Genomic DNA, 23,831 nt, shown 5'->3' on the forward strand with positions numbered 1-23,831 from the left:
AGATATGCAATGAATAAAAAATGATGATTACATTGGAGACTTAAGGACAATTTTGTTGCTAATTCTGAATCTGTCGGTCTTATTCACACCATCAATGCGCCTGCCCTTCTTGAGCCGTCTGGCATTATCAGGGATGATGGCAGGAGGTATGATGGGGTATTATATAACTTAATAGTTCCTTGGAGCTTAGGACGGATATTAGTGTGGGATGCTACCTGCGTAGTGTTAACTAAGTACACCAATCATCATCAAATAAAGCATTTAATGCAATAAAACATAACTTGGGAAACTCCACTACGACGCCGCCATTGCAGCGATGCTCATCTGTCAGTCCTTGTCGCGCTATAGTGATGTGACCATATCTAATACCGATTGTAGGGCTGCAGTCGCGAAAGCCTCAACATCGGTTATCAGTTGACACACTGGCACCGTCCCACCTCTAATAACGGACTAATGTAAGAGCGGGCGGAGTGGCGGAAAAGGCTTAATTTTGAAACGTTATGAATATAAGAGCCTCGGTAGGGAGTACCATTTTGTACCATTTGGCGTTGAAACTAGGTCCACGGGATCCCAGCGCACACAAGTCTTTTGCAGAAATCGCGAAGCGTCTGGTTTACGTATCTGGTGACCGAAGAGCTGGCAGCTTCCTCGCACAACGTATCAGCATTGCAATATAACGAGGAAATGCCGCCAGCATCCTTGGTACAATGTCTCAAGGGCATATTTTAGATTTTAACTAGTTAAAGTAACATTACTGTGTTATATCCATTATGTATACTGTTCTTCTGAATAAATATGATGTTTACGTAAAGCGTTATTTGTGCCAAAGTTGATTCATAAATCTGGAAGTTGCATAATCCCTACTAATAATAGAAATGCAAACGTAACCCTGTCTATCTGACTGTCTATAAGGTACCATTTTACGCTGAATCCGTTGAACTGATTTATAAGGTACCTATGTGATATGGAGATGGAGATGGAGAAAGACATTATGGCAGATTTTCTCTAATATTCATCCTAGACGTACATACGGCCCGATTCGGACTTTAAAATACGTCAAATATGGACACGATATCGTATCTACACTTAATATGTGACGTCGGTATTTTAAACATCGAATCTGTTCAATCGTCGCGGGCTTAATGTGTTATTAATTACAGTGTAACTGTAACGAATACGGTGAGATAATAAATTGCGAGTTTTCGAGATACATTTAACATTTATAATAAAATAAGATTGTCAATTTGTCACGTGTGTTGTTTTGAATGAGAATGAGTAAAACAGCGGTTGGCATATTCGTCACGGATGCTGAGTCAATGTTGAAAATACACGCGAAAGCGAATACGTCCTTATGAAAAATAAAAACCGGCCAAGAGCATGTCGCGCCACGCTCAGTGTAGGGTTCCGTAGTTACTCTTCCGTCACAATAAGCTAAACTGGAGCTTAAAGTATAGTAAATTGTTAACCAAGGGATGAAACGGTACCTTTCACGCGAGTTAAACAAATAGGCAATGCATAATCAGTACCTAATTAGGTAAAGTAAGTCTTTTTACTATGAAGGGGGAACTTTTTGCGATAACTCAAAAACAGCTAAACTGATCATGTCCGCTATAGTTTTCATTTAATGTCTTTCTTAAGCTCTACTTCCACGATTTTTTTCATAATTTTTGGACCTATGGTTCAAAAGTTAGAGGGGGGACACAATTTTTTTTTCTTTCGGTGCGATTATCTCCAAATATATTCACTTTATCAAAAAATGTTTGTTGAAGACCCCTATTAGTTTCCGCTCGTATCCTATATAAGACCTTTCCAACGATACCCCACACTGTAGGGTTGAAGCAAAAAAAAAATCACCCCCACTTTACGTGTAGGGGAGGTACCCTCAAAAAAATTATTATTTTAGATTTTATTATACGACTTTGTCGGCTTTATTGATTTATATATCCACGCCGAATTTCAGCTTTCTAGCACTAACGACCACGGAGCAAAGCCTCGGACAGACAGACAGACAGACAGACGGACATGGCGAAACTATAAGGGTTCCTAGTTGACTACGCAACCCTAAAAAGAGTCACTATATTCTAAATACGTTTTCCGTTCATTTTACAAAGTTTACGTATTCGGTGATACCTATTAGTAGGCAAAACACTTTTTATTGTAGGTACCTATTAGTTTTCTTTTTCAAAATTAAAAAAAAAACTTATATTATCCTCTATTATGTTTATTGTTATTATAAATAAAATGTTTTACCTGCTAAGTGCTATCCGATATAAAATGAACCGTAAACTGCTAAGGAATAAATTTCTTCGGCTGTACAAACAGACAGACAAGTAATAACAACAATAACATTATGTTTGATAAATACTTCAGTAATCCAAACTATATTTCCTCAAGATGATATATTATAGCTACTGCGCTGGCAATAACCTAAGTAAAGAACGTTCAGGCAGTTTGCATGGATAAACAACGAATAAATCATAAATTTTGGTTGCCTAAATAATTTATATGTAGACAATTGACATTGGTCTAAAAATAAAATATTTCTACTTTAGAACTAGAACCTATCAATTACATGACAGAAGCTAAAGTAAGTAGCTTTGTAGTAAATGTAATTGTGGTATAAATAACATAGACTATTGTTTATTGTTTGTTGTTGTTGTGTTGTTGCATATACACCGTGTTTTTATTGAATTCCGTTAACTTCGGGGTATTGGTAAGTACGATTAGGGAAACTACATGACATAGTTAATTTTCCAAAAAAAAAATTTTTTTTAATATTTTTTTTACATTTTTTTTGTTATAAAAAGTAATTAAATGTTGCATATAGCGTTGTTGTTGCACGGGCATTACATTTATCTCAATCAAACAATTGAAAACTGTGACATGTCAATGTCATTTCGAACATCGATCGTCCGAGATAGTACTTACGTTTAGTAGCAAATGTATTAACCCGTACTAAACACTAATCAATATGTGAACGGGCCCTAAGGTAAGTGTACACACTCGTAAGAGCTTTATAAGATAAAAATAAAATATTGATTATCTCCGAAATGGAGTTAATTAGAATACCCGTGTCTTTGAGAAAGTTACTTAATTTAAGCTCAGGAATGCACCCTTGAAATTAACGCAAATCAAAAAAAAACACGGTGTATAGTCATCTCATCATCCTCCTCTATCCTGTATCTGGCAATGGCGACTCCATCAACAGTTATTGTCCGGATTATGAAATCCTCTAATGTGGCTCACAAAACCAAACTTTGTTTTGTAGATTCGGTCACACGATGCGTATGGTGTTGTACAGTCGTGTTGCGGATATCCGTATAGGAGGGTAGAGGGCTTAGGTCGCGTTTTGGGGTACGTCGCTTACCACTAGGTCTTCCAGGCGCTCTTTCTCAAATCGATCTATTTTCTTATGAAAACTAAAACGACATTTCGATCTTTGTGTCCTCCCAGCAATCAGACGGTATACCGCAAGCGACTAGTTATGTCGCAGGTACTGGCCCCCCTGCTTCCGCCTTCCACAAGAGAGCTCCGAGTAGAACACTGCTTTGAGCAATATCTTGTTCTCCATTCGTTTGATATTGCCACACCACCTTAGCTGATGCTTCATCATCAGTGGTTCAATACCAGGCATCTTGCTTGACGCGATGTAAAACTTCCGTGTTCGATACCTTGTTTTGCCACTTCATGCGCAAAATTGAGCGCAGACAACGTAGGTGGAAGAGGTCTAGCTTTTTAATATCAGCATTGTAGCTGCACCATGTTTCTGAGACGTACCTAAAGCAGAGTTGGTATGATGATAGCTTTGTATACCACAATTTTAGTGGAAAACTTCAAATCGTGTGACCTCCAAATACGGTTCCTGAGTTTGCCAATAGCAGCAGCTTCATTGGCTATGCGTGATGGTATTTCAGACGCGAAGGTATTGTCATTGCAGAGTTGACTCCCTAGGTACCTGAACCACGGCACTTCTTCAAGACCTTTGTTATTCAGGTTGATACTGGAGTATTCCATGTGACAAGCCCTAGGTAGTTGTACAAGAATTTGTATTTTTTATATTATTAGTACATTGTGTATTAAGGGCGATAAATAAGAAATAAAGGATTTCTGGATCGTATCGCCTTCGTATATTAACACCTATTACGAACAAGTGTGATGAAAAAAATACTATTGTTTCCCCTACACTGAAGTTTTAACTTCATATCCCGCAAGGATGCGCCAAGGTTTGTTTTGCGACCTTGCGCCACGTCACAGGAGAAATGCTCGCCTCGTTCTATCTTTAGTCCGCCCGCAGTGGATTCAGGAGCCGACCAGTCGCTACGACACCGTTCCCGCGATCGCCTCGCTCCAGCGAGCGACCTTCGACCACTCAACGAGTGAAGTGTGTGTCTGTGATTGTGTGTTACCCCCTTTCTCCCCCCAGGTATGGTTTAAGTTCATTTTTACCCCGCTTGAAAGTTTGGTTTCGCGAAAAGTGGAAGTCTAAAGTGCACACCCCATCCCAAGCGCTATTTGTCGCAAAAGCCTTTAACACTTTTTAGTTCGTAACTTGTTCTATTTCAATGTTAAGCGGTGTAGTGTTACCATTACGTCTGGTTTATTTCTAGTCATTGTGTGGGCGTTTTCGCATGGATCTTGCAAGTTTCCCGCCGGATCTTTCAAAGATTTTTCTGATGACCTTGACCCACTTTCACTCTTTATTTTAAGGATTACTTTTGTCTTCAGTTAGTGTGTCTTTACTTTCACTATCACTTTCATCTCCAGAACTATTTCATTTTTGAAATTTAGAATTCAAACCATAGTTTTAGTGGAGTTTTAGATATCTTAGCCCTAAAATATTTATATTGTTATCAGTATGAAAGTTTTAAATGTTTGTTATTCCTCTAATTACGCGATAGCACGAGCTTCCATCATGTCAAGGTGATCTATAAACGTGCGTACGAACCGCGGCCAGCGAGCTTTACGAGCATTTTGTAGCTTTTCGCACAGATTATTAGTTTCGGCGATCTGTCGAGTAATGTTTCATGATATAACTCTGAAATACGCTGTTTTAGACACCACTTAACTATTTACTATGAATACCTTCCAACTATTATTCTATGAACATCATCACATCGTCAGATCCAAGATTTCCAAATGGTAAAACCTAAACCTAGGTATGTAATGTACCAACCTATATGTGTACCTATATAAAATAAAAATAAAAAAGCCTTTTATTTCTTGCAAGTAGTTACAGTGTCAACATGATTCGAAAAATTGGAAGGAATATCTCTTAATTATGATAAGTAGTCAAAAATTTCATTATATTTACAAAAAAAAAATTGAATTTTTAAATAACTAAGAATATTCCTCCGCTACGAAGCAAGAACCCCTTCTAGAGTAAAGGCCTCCTCCAGAGATAGCCAGTTAGATCGGTCTTGTGCTGTTAGAGTCCACTTTGGGCCAGCAATTTGGGCCACCTGTACCTACCTACTGGGACATACATGTATAAACATGTATAACTAAGGTACTAACTTTTGTGCACCCGTTCAAATAATCTAAAGGCATACTTTCATCTATAGTAAATAAACATTATTATATCGTCAATTCTATTTTCCGGTTTACGAATATCTCAGCTATACAGTGTGTCCCTAGCTATTGGACAAAGCCGAAATGTACATATGCACTAGGGTATTTAGAACCAGTGTACAAAGTATCATAACAGCCGGTGTAGCGGTGTCGAAGAAATTAACAAATTACCATTTTTTACTTTGGAGCAGTCCGTATGTGTTAGTAGCTCCTAAGGTAATATCCTCAAAGAATGGTATGGAACCTTCTTCGACCTTTTTGATTATCTTTTTTATTTATGACACTAATAAGCTTCTGACTTTTGAGAAATGTCATCATTATCAAATATTTCGAACAAATTGTCAAAAACAATGCCAAAGATTAACACAGTGTGTTTCTTCTGTTGTCGATTATTGCAAATAACTTTTATTCGAAAAATTTATTTTTTATCTTTTGTTCTAATTAAATACCTCAAAAGTCACCCTACGTGGGATTTCAGGGTTTGTCCAATGTAGTCAGTCATTCAAATCCATATAAAATAACATCCTAAAACGTAACATAACATAAGATATTACAAATTTAATGATATGATCTATGTACAACTTAAACGGGATACATATTATCTTTTAAATTGACTAATGAAATATAGAAGATGAAATTATGAACTTTAGTCCTTCAAAATTAACTGTGCCTTTACCTACTAGTCGTTTTTTGATCACATACATATAATACAAGCTATCTCAAGCTTCAAGAAACGATATCATATCCACTGATAAATCTCCTTAAGCTTTCTCTGTATCTTTCTAGATTTTCATTGCATCAGTTTAAGTAAACACCGCCGAACACCACATGTGCAGCAAACGTTAATCTTCCTACACGTGACTCACGTTGTTTCCACTTCCACGGTATCAACTAGGTTGCATAATATTACTTACATCTGTTTTATTTATAATCGAACATAGCAGACAGGAAGAAACTTATCGCTACCATAATAAATACACGATGTAACAACAAGGAACTCAAAACATTTTTACTTCGCAATTTTGAGACCAAAAGAAGGAAAAAATGTTATATGAGTTGAAGTAAAATTCGCAAAAAAAAAAATTTGACTTTTTTTTCAAATTTTTGAATGTATTTGTACTTTAAAAGTTAATTTTATGGTAAAACTGGCACTGAAAATGATTTTTTACAGTACATATGGGGCTACTTTATAGCACTAGTGCGAGAAGTAGCATATTACGTTACTGTGTCGAACATTTAAAGGGCCATATGTACTGTAAAACGTTGTACGATACATGTGCGAATAGGTAATTCGCAACTCGTGTCGATTTAAAACACTCCCTTCGGTCGTGTTTTAATTTATCGCCACTCGTTTCGAATTTCCTATTTTTCGCACTTGTATCGTAATGTACTATTACGTATTTTTTGTAAAACCTAGTTTCTGCAAAGGTTACTTGTCACTTTTTGACATCTATCAATTAGGATATTTAGACTACGCCCCATAACGGCATCATCGCCATTAAAGGGCGTTTTCCACTAAGTTACGATAAGATTTTTTTTTAATTTGGTATTAACTCTGAAACTAGACGAAATCCAGAAAAGTTTATGTGATATTTTATTCTCTAAATGTGATCTGTACCCCTAGTGTAAATTTGATCGACATCATAACGTGACGAACGCGTGTGCGTTAAGTCTCATTTTGTATAGGATTTTGAGTTTCCAAAACGTCCCGCTTGGCGCGCTCTTTCTAAATCCAATACAAAATGAGACCAAACGCAAACGCGTACGTCACGTTTCGAAATCGAATTTATTTACACTAGGGGTACAGGAATACAATGTTAAAATCTTTCTGTTTCCTCATGTTACACCGCGTATAGCAGCACTGTTTCATAAAGCTGCGAAACTCACGATAACACCTGTACCCCTAGTGTAAATAAATTCGATTTCCAAACGTGACGTACGCGTTTGCGTTTAGTCTCATTTTGTATTGAATTTCGAAAGAGCGCGCCAAGCGGGACGTTTTGGAAACTCAAAATCCTATACAAAATGACACTTAACGCAAACGCGTTCGTCACGTTATGATGTCGATCAAAGTTACACTAGGGGTACAGGTTTTAAATGACATGGTACTCATACCTACCGTATTTTACATGACGTGTACTATGAACGCTGTTGCCGTTACATTATTGGCTTGACAAGCCGCGAGAAAAACGTTTTTTAAATACTCGCGGCATAAATCGTTAATACAATGTTGCTTGACTTATTCGAAAATTGCATCCTGGAATTGAGTTCACATTAGAAAAAACATTGAAACAACGTTATAAAAAAAAATATATATATATAAAGTTTTTGTGGATGCACACATACACAATTACCACGTCATATGGCTTTCGGCTGTTAATTACTCGCGAATGTAACAATAACAATGAAAACCTCACTTTCAATCCTAATTTTAATGTTTCTAATTCTAATGTTTATAATAATATTTGCAATCCGTTCAATTGAAAAGCTTTTGGAACAACAAGACTCATATAATATTTATTTTACTTTGTTTTTAAATTGCCTTCTTATATCTAATCCTTTAACTCAACTGTGCTTTCACCAACATGCTACAAAAACCTACGAGCAATAATGATATACAAAGGTAAAACATTATCATAATTAAAAGAAAACAAAAGTGAAATTGCGACACCCGATCGATCGGCTGGTCCGGAGCCAAGCAATTACACCGACATTTTTGGACCCGGGTATGTCCTTAAACTACGTCCAAAAGAGAGGTATGGGCAATGTGAATGTCATCTCACCTTGTGTGGTAGGGCACAGCACAGCAGATGTCATTCCAGATCTAGAGCAGAGCCCAACTGGGGAAGTACCTCCACCTTACAGAAAACCGCAGCCAAATAACACTTGACCCTACTCATAGTGTTGTGTTCCTGCCGGTGAGTAAGGTTGCCAGAGCTCAACGAGGGGGGTGGGGTTAGGGTCGGCAACGCGCATGTAACTCCTCTGGAGTTGCAGGTGTACATAGGCTACGGAGACTGCTTACCATCAGGCAGGCCGTATGCTTGTTTGCCACCGACGTAGTATAAAAAAAAAAAAAAAAAAAACATCCGACGAATGTTAGTTCAATTAACTAATATAACACTAACACGCCCATCGACATGATATTTAGGCGGGAATATCTAGAACACGGAATGGAGCGTGAAGAAATTACTAGGGCGTCTGGGGTCTGGGGGCATTATCGGAGTATGTAATTATAGATGTAGTGTAGGGCCCCCGGCCGGAAAGTTGGTAATAGGCGGGCTGTCGATCGCTTGTTGCATTCAATTAGCCCTGTTCCCTGGAGTTGGAGTTGGAAGGTTCTGTCCTGGCAGCATTGTCACATTATTCTCCTCAAATCGTCTTGTTATTCTGTAAAACAGAAGGCTATCTTTAAGTTCTATGTCCTTTAATTCGCACTGATCTAATCTATCCTTACCAAATGCATAATTTTTCCTCTGGGGCTTACAGAAAATAATAAACATAAAATAACATTTAATGAGCAATAGACTACACAATCTAGCGTGCCATTATTTTATAGTTTTCATCAGCAGTTTCACTTCACTTCACCCAAATAGTGACAAGGGAGACCGAGGTGAGTTCAGACAGAGGTTTGAAACCACTTAAAGTTTGAGACGTAATCTATTATTATTATTATATGTGAGTTCCCCAATATATTTCCTTGCCACAATCCTATTATAAATACCGAAAAATGACTATGTTTCAATTTACCTCTGTTTCCACTCACATACTAAAGACTCCACTACTAAAGAAGTACAAAAAGTATTTTTTTTTAATTTGCAAGTCGTTCAACTGTCTTACCTAACCAGTCTCTGCAAGCATGTTTTTAAGCAATATAAAAATCTCTTGTGATATCAATTGGATCACTGGAGTTTTAAATAATGGTTTAACCATTTTAACCAGATAAATAAGCTAATAAATTAATCAAGGTGATCAGAAAATACAGATGTAAGTAGTGCATGATTATTTTCCATCGTATTTTCACGGAAACTTACGAGTCTAACGTGTCTCGGTACAAAAAGTGCTGACATTGACTGAAATACAAGTAGCATGACAAATACGAACGTTTCCGAGAAAATACGGTGCAAAATAATTAAGCACTACATCTGCAACACTGCGTCTAGTTGGATCAATTGAGTAATCCTAAAAAACCTTTTTTGATGATTAATACGGGTGGTAACATTTGGACTGATTTAATCTTTGAATCAATGTAAACAGTGTTTAATATCCAGATTCAATACGAATTCCACCTATTTAATTCACAGTATACGCAAAACAGCTTTCATGAATGCCTGCTCCGCAAATAATGGGATATTTTGAGCGCTTGTGATGCATCTCGCCTACGATTTCATGCCAGCTGTATTATATTTGAATCTCTCATTGGAATGTCGTCTGTATTTTTCTTGCTTATTATAAGAATAAACTCATGTTCGTTCATAGGTAACCGTTTCATAATAAAAAAACCGGAGAAGTGCGAGTCAGACTCGCCCACCGAGGGTTCCGTACCAATATTTTTTTTTACAAGTTTTCAGTTTTTTCCTTGTACTTGTAGTGAAAGACATTATTACTTGCCTAATTTCATAGTTCTATGTCAACGGCGAGTATCCTATGAATTTTGATTCTTTATCGAAATATACGTTTTCTTGCGACATAAACGGCCGTAGCTTTTTTTTACGTTAACTTAGACGTTTAATTTTTTCACAGCTTTTAAGGGACTGTAGACCTGAGTATGTGGTTTTAATTTCAACTCGATACCTTTACAAGTTCCCGAGATAAAGGGTCTTGACAAATAGACTATAAGGGTTCCGTTTTTATTCTTTGAGGCACAGAAACGTAACTGCATATTTAATAATTACCGTTTTCATTATTGGCAAAACTAATGTATCTATGTAACGTTACCGATAGCTTACAAAAAAAATACGTCTAGGAGCACTTCGTTTTGATATTATTTTGATATGAACTTGAAGATCGCTCACGCTGTTTAGTGCATGCGAAATTAAGTGAAAGTCGTGCGTGAGATACACGCCAATTACCAAAGTGACCGCCAAGTCGTATTTAAACCAGTTCAAAACCGTTACAAGTTAGTAAATCGCAATCAGTACCTCCAGTGTAAATTTATTCGATAGCGAACGTGATGTATATGGGATAATATATGGGATTTTGAGTTTCCAAAACGTCCCGCTTGGCGCGTTGTTTCTATATCCCATACAAAATGAGACTTAACGCAAACGCGTACGTCACGTCACGCCATCGAATAAATGTACACTAGGGGTTCTGGCTTCTCCTTCCTTCCGTGCGTCTTCCCATTATTTGGGGTCTTCTCGCGCGCCAGGTCGGTCGATCCTGGGTTGTCTCTTTGTTCAACTGGGTTTGTTTCAAATCCATTGATACGGTGGACCACCACGTAGCAGGCGGGCGACCTTTGCCTCTCTTATTGTCTGGTAGTGCAAGGGCTTTCCTCACGACCATTTCTTCGTCGCGTCTCATGATATGCCCGTACCATCTCAAGCGGGATTCTTGAATCAAATTCATTCTTTTTTTAGGGTTCCGTAGCCAAATGGCATAAAACGGAACCCTTATAGTTTCGCCATGTCCGTCTGTCTGTCTGTCTGTCTGTCTGTCTGTCTGTCTGTCTGTCTGTCTGTCTGTCTGTCCGAGGCTTTGCTCCGTGGTCGTTAGTGCTAGAAAGCTGAAATTTGGCATGGATATATAAATCAATAAAGCCGACAAAGTCGTACAATAAAATCTAAAAATTTAATTTTGTTTAGGGTACCTCCCCTACACGTAAAGTGGGGGTGAATTTTTTTTTTAGCTTCATCCCTAAAGTGTGGGGTATCGTTGGAAAGGTCTTTCAAAACTAATAGGGGTTTTTAAGAAACATTTTTTGATAGAGTGAATATATTCGGAGATAATCGCTCCGAAAGAAATAAAAAATGTGTCCCCCCCCCCTCTAACTTTTGAACCATAGGTCCAAAAAATATGAAAAAAATCGTGAAAGTAGAGCTTAAGAAAGACATTAAATGAAAACTATAGCGGACATGATCAGTTTAGCTGTTTTTGAGTTATCGCAAAAAGTTTTCCCTTCATAGTAAAAAGACTTATTTTAATTAGGTACTGATTATGCAAATTTGCCTATTTGTTTAACTCAGGTGAAAGGTACCGTTGCATCCCTTGTTTAACAATTTACTATACTTTAAGCTCCAGTTTAGCTTATTGTGACGGAAGAGTAACTACGGAACCCTACACTGAGCGTGGCCCGACATGCTCTTGGCCGGTTATTTAATTATGGTATCAAGGTATTTGGAGCTTTAAATATGACTAAAATTGTACGTTTAGTACAATACAGTGTACGGTGGTTTTATTAGCTCTTGTGAAGCGATAGCTAGACTTTACAAGCAGCACGTGGACTACCGGCTGTTGACTCCAATATGGTGGCTAAACGCGTTTCTAGATTAATTCCCCGTCACTGCTCACTACCACATTAGTTTACTGCATAATAAGCTATCGATAGTACACTATAATTAAACAATATTAATGAGCAAAAAACAAAGGAATTAATCACGAGAATAACCAACAAGATGGCGCTCGAATTGGAAGTCCGAAAACGTCTTAACTGTTAGAAAAATTATGCCCTCAAGTTTGACAGTTAAACCAAACGGCACTATACAGTATTATGTATTTGGTGGTAACTAAGTTGTCAAATGACAACATTTGACACCCATAATTACCGCTGTCGAATTCGTGGCACGAACTGCTCCTAGACATTACACCTAGTCACAAAGTAAATAGCGGCGGCGCGCGCCGGAGCAGAGAGTCTGCTCAGTACAAAGTGCCATTTTCGCCGCACGCACACAGACGTGACATTTACAGGCGTTCTCGGGCACTCTCGGACAGAGCTTAGTCGGGCTGTGCGCGCGTTGCTCACTTAACGTCCCCGCCGCTACGTAGGTACCCACTGTCATGTACGTCAAAATGCAGTCTCTAAGGAATGTAAACATGACAAGATGTATGTATAAACGAATCGATGTATGTATGTCTGTAAACTTATATTACCGACTCCTTTTTAGGGTTCCGTAGCTAAATGGCAAAAAACGGAACCCTTATAGATTCGTCATGTCCGTCTGTCTGTCCGATTCTGTCACAGCCACTTTTTTCCGAAACTATAAGAGCTGTACTGTTCAAACTTGGTAAGTAGATGTATTCTATGAACCGCATTAAGATTTTCACACAAAAATAGAAAAAAAAACAATAAATTTTGGGGGTTCCCCATACTTAGAACTGAAACTCAAAAAATCTTTTTTCATCAAACCCATACGTGTGGGGTATCTATGGATAGGTCTTCAAAAATGATATTGAGGTTTCTAATAAAAAAAAATCTAAAGTGAATAGTTTGCGCGAGAGACACTTCCAAAGTGAAAAAATGTGTGCCCCCCCCCTGTAACTTCTAAAATAACAGAATGAAAAATCAAAAAAAAAAATATAATTTACATTACGATGCAAACTTCCACCGAAAATTGGTTTGAACGAGATCTAGTAAGTAGTTTTTTTAATAAGTCATAAAATAAAAATATATTTTTTTTCATCAAACCCATACGTGTTTGGGGTATCTATGGATAGGTCTTCAAAAATGATATTTAGGTTTCTAATATCATTTTTTTCTAAACTGAATAGTTTGCGCGAGAGACACTACCAAAGTGGTAAAATGTGTGTCCAAAGTGGTAAAATGTTGAACGAGATCTAGTAAGTAGTTTTTTTTTAATACGTCATAAAGGAACCCTTCATGGGCAAGTCCGACTCGCACTTGGCCGCTTTTTAAATTTCTAAATTAATACAGAAGCAACGGGTTAGTCAGTCGGGCAAGTTTAGGTATGTATTTTCAAGAACGGCGGGAACGGACCTTCTGTTTATTTTTTATTTGTGACCTAGTCTACTACGAGTATTAAGCAATAGCTGATTTCCAAAATAAACGTTAACTGTTTGTTTTTAAAACAACAATTTCTTGGCTAATCAACACTCTTGTTTTGATGTCATCTTATTAATATCTAGTGACCATGTAAATATTTGGTTTATTTTTAACATCAATAAAATATTATAAAATACTATTAAGAAATGTGGTGATGACCCAGAAATTTCGACGGCATCCGCTGCTCTTTGTCAAGGTTCTGTTAGCCATTAATTTATTATTTTAGAAACAGACGGACGTTTTAAATTCTGTAATATAACTGGTTAATGGCTTTTGACCATATAATTTATTTTTAAGGTTTACCGAGGACGTTACTGTCAGTTAGTCAATTAGTAACTGTCAATTAGTTTTCTAATTCACAGTTACGTCATATGAAACCACTCGAAAACTAAAACTCGATTATTAAGACTAATATGTTTGTAGGCGGAGTGAAATATACGTTTTATAATTTTTATATTCCTATATAAAGTGTATAATCGTATAATTATAGCTTCAAACGTTTTGATGTAAAATGAAAGCATTCGTAATAATAACGAAATGGTGCAAGTAGCATTGAAAGTTTAAAAACTTGGAACTAAACCGAAAATTTAAATTTTCGAATGTCTTAAAGTGAAATTGTATCATTTAATTCGGGTATAAAGTTCTTATTTGGCTATCTAAAATATCAATAAAATATTTTTTTTATACCACCACGGTGGCAAGCAAGCATACGGCCCGCCTGATGGTAAGCAGTCACCGTAGCCTATGGACGCCTGCAACTCCAGAGGTGTTACATGCGCGTTGCCGACCCTTTAAAGTTCTGTACACTCCTTTTTTGAAGAACCTCATACTGTAGACCCTCGGGAAAACCTCGGCAGGTAGCTCATTCCACAACCGGAGTGTGCGAGGGAGGAAGTTCTTCTTAAACCGCACAGTGCGTGACCATTTAGGTTCTAGGGTGTGAGGATGAACACCCTACCGACGGCGGGCGGTGCGGTGATAGAAAGTAGCCGTGGGCATCATGTCAAACAATTCTTCAGAGCACAGCCCATTGTACAAGCGGTAGAACACACATAAGGAGGCAAAGTCTCTCCTTAGACTTAAAGGTTCAATACCGCTTGTGAGTTTGGGATCGTCGACGATTCGTATAGCACGTCTTTGGACTGAGTCGAAGGGCCCAAGCTGGCACCCAGGTGCTCCTGCCCAAAGGTGACAGCAATACTCCATATGGGGTATAAATATCTTAAATATTAATACTTTTTGAGATATTGGCGAAAAAATAAATATCTTTTTTTCCGCCTTTTCTGTCTATAACTTCTGAATTTTTTTGTCCTAATAAACGCTTGAAGAAAGATATATTTTCTATACATCATTTCGAATCCAACGAGGTATCACGCGTATTTTTAGTAGTATCTCTATTTTTCACCGTTTTGCACTTGTCGAGTAGATTATAAAATTATTTATTTCTGCTACATGAATGTACTTTTATATACATTTTAGCTATCTACCTTTTTCTAATCCTGATTCTCCTTCCCAGGATCTAGCTGACGACCTCGGTGACGACAAGGGCATCACCGAGCATCTGAAGCTACCGATACAGCGGATCAACGACTACCAGCTTCTTCTTAAGGTTCGTAAAGTTTTCAGGCTCAAAATTAGAAAATAAAAAATATTTTAAAAAATATGTTTCATATACAATAACAGCCATAATCCGTCCATCAAGAATGACAAGTATTATAATTCAAATAAATATAGGGAGCGTGCATGAACTGTAGGAGGCAGCACAGGAGCCGTCAGATTTTTGGCGCGAATCGTAAATGAGATGTTTATTGTTCCGATGTAGCCCACAAGATGGCAGAACCTACTATGCACAAGAAAACACGTGACGTGTAAATGTACATGTTTATGGTTCCGATTCAGGCCACAAGGTGGCAGACCCTCCAACGCGCACGGTCCCTATAGGTATTAGGATACAGAATTTCATTATGGAGTTCTGTTGATCATGTTATGGTCTTCGTCGGCAGTTTCAATTTTCCAAATTATGCTTTCTGAAAGAAAATTCATAAGTAACAACAAAAATAAACAAATTACTAAAGGGTTTTAAGCTGATTCTGATATACTAATATATTATGGGTTTTTTGGAGTGAAAACTTCTTTAGCAGCGCTGTGCACTTTTTGTGATGGGGAAAAAATGTTAAACTCGCAATAGGTTACGTGACCGACGAATTCGTCAGATTGAAAATTCGTAAGACGGACACGTGACCTGATCGAAAAACTGTTACAATGTCATTGAAGCCAGTAGATAAAAATGAATTATTTTTTAAATAATGAATTTGGTTTAACGATGTCAAATGATCGCAATCTTAGCACTACGAAATACAAAACTACTATTGATACGGTCTTTATTAGACATTTAAATAGGTTCTATTCAAAAATTTTCGTTTCTTATTTCAGCTACCATAAATCTATCGTATCAGTTTTAGAGATTGGCGATGATGATTCTAGTATTGATGATGGTGTAGGAGTCGTTAAAATTATGGATGGAAGTTGATTTTTCTGGGAGATAAACTTTTTAATGTTAAATAATTGTAATAGTTCTGAAGTGTTTAATTTTTAATGTAATATAAAATAAATTGCTATGTTTGTGTACGATAGCGCAATAAATGAATATTGTATTTAACCATATAAATGATAGTACTTTTATACTGATAATTAAAGCAAATCGTACAAAATAATTCCCTAACCATTCGAAAATATCAAAAATGCACAACTTTAATATTTAAGTTTTCACTTCTGCCGGCACTCCCGGAGTGCAACCCGTTGTTTTCTTTTGCTATTTACGCGTTAATAAGCGCGACTGAAATGTCTATTAAACATATCGTTATCTGGTACCCACAACACAAGCCTTATTAAGCCTACTTTGGTCATGTCCATTTATATAAGATATACCATACTTACTTACTCCGTTGGCTCAGCGACCCAAAATGAGACTTGGCCTCCGACACAAGACAGCGCCACTTTTCTCGGTCCTGTGCGACCTCTCGCCAATTGTCGACTCGAAGCTCGCGCAGATCCGCCTCCACCATGTCGCTCCAGCGATATCTAGGGCGTCCGATAGGACGTCCTCCTGCTAGGCGACCCAGGTACGCTCTTTTTACGTTCCGATCTTCGTCCATTCTCTCAAGGTGGCCTAACCAACGGAGTCTGTGGGCTTTACTTTCTGCCATGATGTTAGGTTCAGCCACTAGGTCTTCAATCTCACGGTTCTTAAGGACTGTCCAACTTCCATCCGGTCTTCGTTTGGGGCCCAATATTTTACGGAGGATTTTCCTCTCGGCAACTAGCAGCATGTTTTCTTCCTTGAGTGTTAGTGTCCATGCTTCGCATCCGTAGGTTAGGATTGGGCGAATCACGGTCTTATAGATTCGGATCTTGGTGCGTCTGCTTAGAAGCTTGGACACTAACACCTTGTGAAGGGCTGAGATATACCATCAAAGAATATAATACTCACTAGGAGAAGAACGCTAACTCCATACAAAAAAATGCCCCTTTCATAAGTTCGTTTATACTAGTGGCGCTCTCTTTGTATCTCAGTACTAAAATTGACAACCGGTTTAGCCTGGCGGGTTTTGGTAGGTAGTGATCCAGTTCTAGCTAGTGGTTCTGGGTTCGAATCCCGGCGACGGAATTTCTTTTTGTATTTTTTCATTTTTTGTTTTTGTTGGGGTGAGGTTTTTAAATTAGTATTTATCAAATAAAAAAATATTATGTTACATATTAATCAAAATCACAGGCATCTTTTGTCCTAAGAGATAATGATATCTATATTTTAAAGTTTATTCAATATAAAAGGTAACAATACAGTTTATTATCAAGTTATAAATATTTTTATTCCTATATATTAGGATCAAAAGAGCTTAATTCGTTCGAAAAACATACAATAGGCAGGAAAAAAGTCATTTTTTATACAAATTTATGTATCGGACGGGGCTTGTTGAACTAACTGTGACACTTCCATATAATATCTACATACCTATATGAATTTTATTCAATGAGACCACAGGTCGGTAATTTCGGTTCATTATTGATGTGGGTACCAAATAGTTAACCTATCCTGTGCGTGTGATTATCTTTTGATTTTTTTAAGGAGTTATTTTTGTTTAGGTCGTCTATTTTTAGCGCATGTTTTAATTCCCAGATCACCTTCATAACAATAAATAGAAGTCATTAAAATTTTCATGATAAAAACAATTTTATATATATACATATACTATTTATTGCATATAATATAGATTTTTATATATCTAAAACATGATCTTTGGCACATCTGATTTTACTCCACAATTGCAATTAGTGTAACTTGTAATCCTATCACATATATCAGCCCAAAAAACTAAAAATTACATGAATATATGACAGACAAAGTTGTTATTACATCTATCCGATTGTCGGACACTTTCTGCTCCACAGCTGAGTGCAGCGGTCTTGTTGATGGTCACCGGGAAACTACAACTAGTCACAATTATGTGGCGGATCCGTGCCTTTTGATTTTGAGCCTTTCCAAGGAAATGATATGACGCCCAAGGATTTTTTGCTCACGTTCACCCTCTAAAACAAAACAGTCACATTTTAAACAATACTATAACCTATGTCCCTAATTACTAACCTTGCTAATAGCTACCAGAGTTCTAAATTGCCATCTAAAACAATGTTAGAATTTACATCTATGATGAATTTAGATTGTAATTTTGGACGCGATAGGGCGGCCGTGCGACTTAAGAGGGTGGTAAGATTAAATTTATATATTTGAATTTGGCAATAGTACACTTATTTTATTTATAGATTAAAATATTTCTTACCTTGAAATAATTGTTGTTTCTTAGTTTAGTACAATGGATTAAACTTTAACCGAGTTTGAGCGGAGATACGGTGCGGTGGATTTTTAATTTTAAAAATTAATCAATAAATCTATTTCAACAACATAAATCGTTATTTAATCATTTTATATGAAAACTGATAGCTTTGAAAATGAAAATAGTTTTGCGTCAATGACTTTGACAGCATTGACATTGCAGACTTTTGTCTATGTTCTAACCGGCCAGACCCAAGTGCAAGGCTTTATGGAGGGTATATGTGCCTCTGACCTCCATAGATTTTATGAACATAGACAAAGACAAACTGAAATAGGTAATAATTTATATAAAATAATAATAATTTACATATGGTAGTGTGACATAAATCAAAATATTTGATAAAAATGATTTTATTTGTTCCCAAAGTTGAATAGACAAAGTCAGATAGGAGCAATGTTGCTGTAGCAAAATATTTTTATATTAATAACTGGTATCTATTTCCAGAGCGTCAGACCACACATGCGCAATTATGAAGCGTCATATCTTTCTAAGGAAGTCGACAGGCCTTGATCACAATGCAGATTTGACAGCAATCTGGCACGATATTATACGACACGGTTTTGACATTATAATTAACGATGCACCTGACACCTCGTCTAATTCGAATGACTCGTGCATAACTAATGACTTGGTATAAGTAAGTTTCCTACATAAATAAATAAAATAAATATTATAGGACATTATTACACAAATTGACTTAGTCCCACAGTAAGCTCAATAAGGCTTGTGTTAAGGGTACTTAGACAACGATACATATAATATATAAATATTTTATAAATACTTAAACACCCATGACTCAGGAACAAATATCCATGCTCATCACACGAGTAAATGCCCTACCAGGATTTGAACCCGGGACCATCGGCTTCATAAGCAGGGTCACTACCCACTAGGCCAGACCGGTCGTCAATCGTACATATAAATATATACTAAGTACTGAATGACGATGGCAAACAATTGTAAGGAATTCTTCTGTTATTTAAAGTTTGTAAGTTGTTTGTAAGTCAAAGTACTAAAGGCAGATCACGTTTAAAACAATTATAACTTGTTTGGTTACATTAAAAAGCTTATTCCCAATATTTATTTTAAATAGTTCTTAGTTAACTCACGAGACTAATGTACTTAATTTAAGAACTTAACCGATAGACGATCTAGATTTGAAAGTACACGGTTTTAGCCTCATCGCCTTTTTTAATCCTAAAAATTCTGCATAAGAAAAAATACAAAATATAATGTTGGGTGATTGGTAATTTTTGCCATAGGTATTACGATTATATACATCTAAGTGTCCCCTATGTAGGATAATTGGATATTTCCGTAAATACATATGTATTAATCATAATTCCTTTAATATGTTTAAAATCTCATATTCGTACAGTATCAATTTGAATCTTAAGATCGTCCAATATATCCTCAATATTTTCATCTTGTTTATCATGTGCGCTAGACAAGTATACATTCCTTAGCAGCATCAGCCAAAATAATGACTATCCAACTGTTACATCTGGCCTGTAATACCTTATTCATAATTTGTCAACAAACACTGCCAAATTGCATACCAGAGCATAACTAAGTCGTTGACCTATTATAATGGCCACAAATCTCCATATTAACGATTCATACGTGATAGCCGTGTATCTATGGATTACATTTAAGATCCAGGATATATGGAAATGGATGTTGGTTACAGTTTTAGAGACGTTATGAGAAGTTACGAGGTTAAATAGGGGTGAGGATGATCATTAAGAGCTGCTTATATAGCAATGGGATTAGTGGACTAGAGAGAAAGTAATAGGATAGTCACGTTGTTTTGCAAGCAGAATTATGAAGTTCTGAAATATACATAACTAACACTCACTATTTCGGGATCTCTTTTCGCTGTTTTAACTTTAAAGTTACATTCATTTTTATTATCCTTTGAGCCAATACTGCTGGTTGCACTATGTTATACAGGATCTTTAAAAAAGTAGAAATTTTATAGAAATGACTTATTTGGTGTGAAAAAGCATACAAATATATTATATATAACAATAATTAAAAAGAACAGCAACCGAATTTTTTGAAAAACGTTCAAGGCGTAATAGTCAGCCTCTGAAAAAAAGAAAACCCAATGAACATTAAGTTCGGTGACTTCGGACGCTGAATACCAAATTCTTCTTATTCCAGGAGTTAGTAAAATACTCCAAACGCCTCGGCGAAGATTGCACGGACCTCCAGAAAGCTCTAGAACTTTTCCTCGGCGTCCCCAACCGCGCCACCGACAACAAGTTTATTGCGAGCATCGAAGGTAACGACAATTTACTTCCAAACTTTTAATTTAGGTACATGTACTAAATCATAAATATACAACTCGAATTAAATACACTATTAATATTTCTATTGAACTCTAACAAACGTGCAAAATGTAAAGGAAAGGAAAGGAATATGTTCCTTTCCTTTCTTAAAGCTCATTATGCTGTCTACTCGTACTTGGTCATTCTAGATTCAGACTTTTTTGCTTATTTTTAAAAGCAATTATACTTCACTTACTATCGATATGTTTTACTTAATTTCAATGCTTAATTTGTCATCCTCTTTTTTATTTCAGGTTACCGTGGTAACATCTTCAAGCTTGGCCGACTTCTCACCCACGACTGGTTCACCGTCACCGACTCAGACGGCAAGCATAAGGAGCGCTACCTCTTCCTCTTCAAGGCTAGGATTCTCATCTGCAAGGTCAAGAGGGTATCTGATGATAGATCTGTGTTCGTGCTCAAGGACATTGTCAAGGTTAGTTAGTTTAATCGCATAAATTTTCTTTGATGTCAGGTTATTGTGATATGATTTACAAGATTGATATACTTCTTATTCACTGGTTTAGCTACTAGCTGTTCCTCGTTAAGGCTAGATATCTCCTCTGTATTGTCAAGTTTAAGATGATTCGTTTTATGATGTATTTCCATCTCTTTTATGTACTTTTTTGTCATCTACTTTTCTCATGGTTACCAGTTTGTTGAGCACTCATTTTGCTCGCTTACAGTATTTAAAAAAACATCCTTTGCATATTATTTTATCGCTTTCTATATAAGTAATCTAAATGGTGTATTGTCGAATATTTCAGTACCTTATCTGTTTTAATTCTACAATCTCAAATATAACTATATACAGAGTACCTAATAACAAATCCAATTATTATTAAGAGTACATTAACTCTCATGTTATTTTGAACACAGCATTATATATGAGTCATAAGCGCAAATAAAATGAATGTCTTCAATTCGAGGTTAAATTTTTGCTGTCTGCTAATTTATACCGCTTTGGTTCACCAAACCCAACTTACTTTGTATATATAAAGTGTATAATTCAATGGTCGATAATTCAATTATTTATTTAATTCGAATCCACAATAGATCCATAATTGTTAGTATTTACAACAAATCTTAAAATTAATTAAGGTTAGTGACATACAAAATAATAATAATAAATCTAATAATATATCTACAAGTACAAAAAAATAAACTATAACTATAACTTACGTGAACTTCACAAAGTTCATTGTGATGTACAAATGTAAAATATAATTGCGTTCAAAGCAATAAACCTTCAATACCAACTGTGTTTTCTAATTTAACCGCATTTGGATTAACGCCAAGTTTTCAGTTATATCACTATCGTAATCCTCGTTTGTGGTGGGAAAGTCAACAATCTCGTTTCTTTCTTGAACCACTTCATTATCACAGAACCTTACATTACCAAATATCTATTTTAATTCTGTGGCCCTAGTGAAAAAGGGTACAAGTCTCTGGCAGTTTAGGTGTATAAGGGCATAAGTGTTACGTGGAACTTACACCCCTTTACACCTGCGCTGCCAGAGACTTGTACCCTTTTTCACTAGGGCCACAGAATTATATTTATTATAAATCACTTCAATTAGGACATCTTTCAATACAATTCTTTATGAGGGGCTTTTTTTCAATAAGATCAGTTATTTATTATCATACCGTCATTTAATCTTCCTGATATATGATTCCAGCTACCAGAAGTCGAGGTAGACGACCTTTCAGCTGATCCGCTCAAATTTAAGCTTCACCAGAAATCGCCCCCGCTCTCCGTGACTTTAGCGGCCCACAAAGAACAGGTCAAGCACAACTGGCTGAAGGAGATCTTGCAGAATATCAGCGACGTCGGTAAGTTCCCTAAATAAAACAAACTTTGCTATAATATCATCTCATCTTGGTATAAAACAATTCTATTTTTTTTTGAGCATAAATCATTGAATACCTATGAATTATTTTCGTATTCTATGATAGTATTGTTTATGTTGTTAAGAATCTAGACTCCTTCACTAAGAATTCAGATGTCCATAACTATAACACTAGAAATAAAAATAAGCTTTCTATCAGAAAGTTTCGTGTCCGCAAAGTACAAAAGTCATTCGTTGGACAATGCATTATTTTTTATAACAAGTTACGAGTACCTGACGATGCTTTAAGGTGGTTCGATTAGGTTACCCAAAGCTTAAACCTCACTAGATGGCGCCACAATTGCAAATTTTGAGTTTTAATTTTTTTGTGGAGTAGTCTTGGTATTTCTATACTGTAAATTATGTTTAGCGCACTCTTTAAATAAATATTGAACTATTACAACAAACATTGACCACTTCATTGTACAAAAACTACCCCTTAATGTCGACAGAATGTTTCTTGACTCTATTTCTAAGTATCACTCACACATTCAAACAGTCTTACTGGGATCCTTGTAGTAGACAATTTGGCACAGCGTGAGTAGGCTTCAATAGCGTTGCGGTATGTACGTGGAAATACATGCAAGAGAATGTGGGTTCGAGACTCATTATTATTATTATTTTTTGTTATCAGTATTATCAAGTACCTATTATTAATAAATTATTTTATGAGAAATATGAGCGTTTTCCATAAAAATATAAAAAAATCTGATTCTCACACATCATGATATTTTTGGGTTCTTCCAACTCAGAATCACTAGCATAATCAATCCTCGTGCTAAAAAAACCCGAAAATTTGTAATGAAATTTTAGTTTTACATTGAAATTTCTTTCACACTAAAATGTGACGTAATGGTATGGATATTTTAGGATATCTTTTTTTAATGCTAGGGTGGAGAAGATTCTAAGTAGAATGAACCTAAGAAAGTCCAAATTTGTAAGCCAGATTTTCCGGTATTTTTTTAAAAAAAAAACGCTGTTTTGTTCTAAAATTAAAGCAATCCCTTACTGCCCAGCCTTTTAAAAAAGCGGCCAAGTGCGAGTCGGACTCGCCCATGAAGGGTCCCGTACCATTTATGACGTATTAAAAAAAACTACTTACTAGATCTCGTTCAAACTAATTTTCGGTGGAAGTTTGCATGGTAAT

At 36.3% G+C, this 23,831-nt stretch overlaps 1 protein-coding gene across 3 annotated transcripts in view; it reads left to right on the forward strand.

Moving 5' to 3' along the window:
* LOC133518609 (obscurin) overlaps nt 1-23,831 on the forward strand; it is a 149,761-nt gene that overhangs the window by 61,623 nt on the left and 64,307 nt on the right. For all 3 annotated transcript variants that reach the window (XM_061852270.1, XM_061852271.1, XM_061852272.1), the window contains exons 7-10: nt 15,087-15,179; nt 20,629-20,749; nt 21,050-21,231; nt 22,475-22,628. In XM_061852270.1, the coding sequence (XP_061708254.1) occupies nt 15,087-15,179; nt 20,629-20,749; nt 21,050-21,231; nt 22,475-22,628 (550 nt within the window). The remainder of the gene's footprint in view (nt 1-15,086; nt 15,180-20,628; nt 20,750-21,049; nt 21,232-22,474; nt 22,629-23,831) is intronic.

Source organism: Cydia pomonella, chromosome 6, assembly GCF_033807575.1.
Source record: "Cydia pomonella isolate Wapato2018A chromosome 6, ilCydPomo1, whole genome shotgun sequence".
NCBI classification, from domain to species: domain Eukaryota; kingdom Metazoa; phylum Arthropoda; class Insecta; order Lepidoptera; family Tortricidae; genus Cydia; species Cydia pomonella.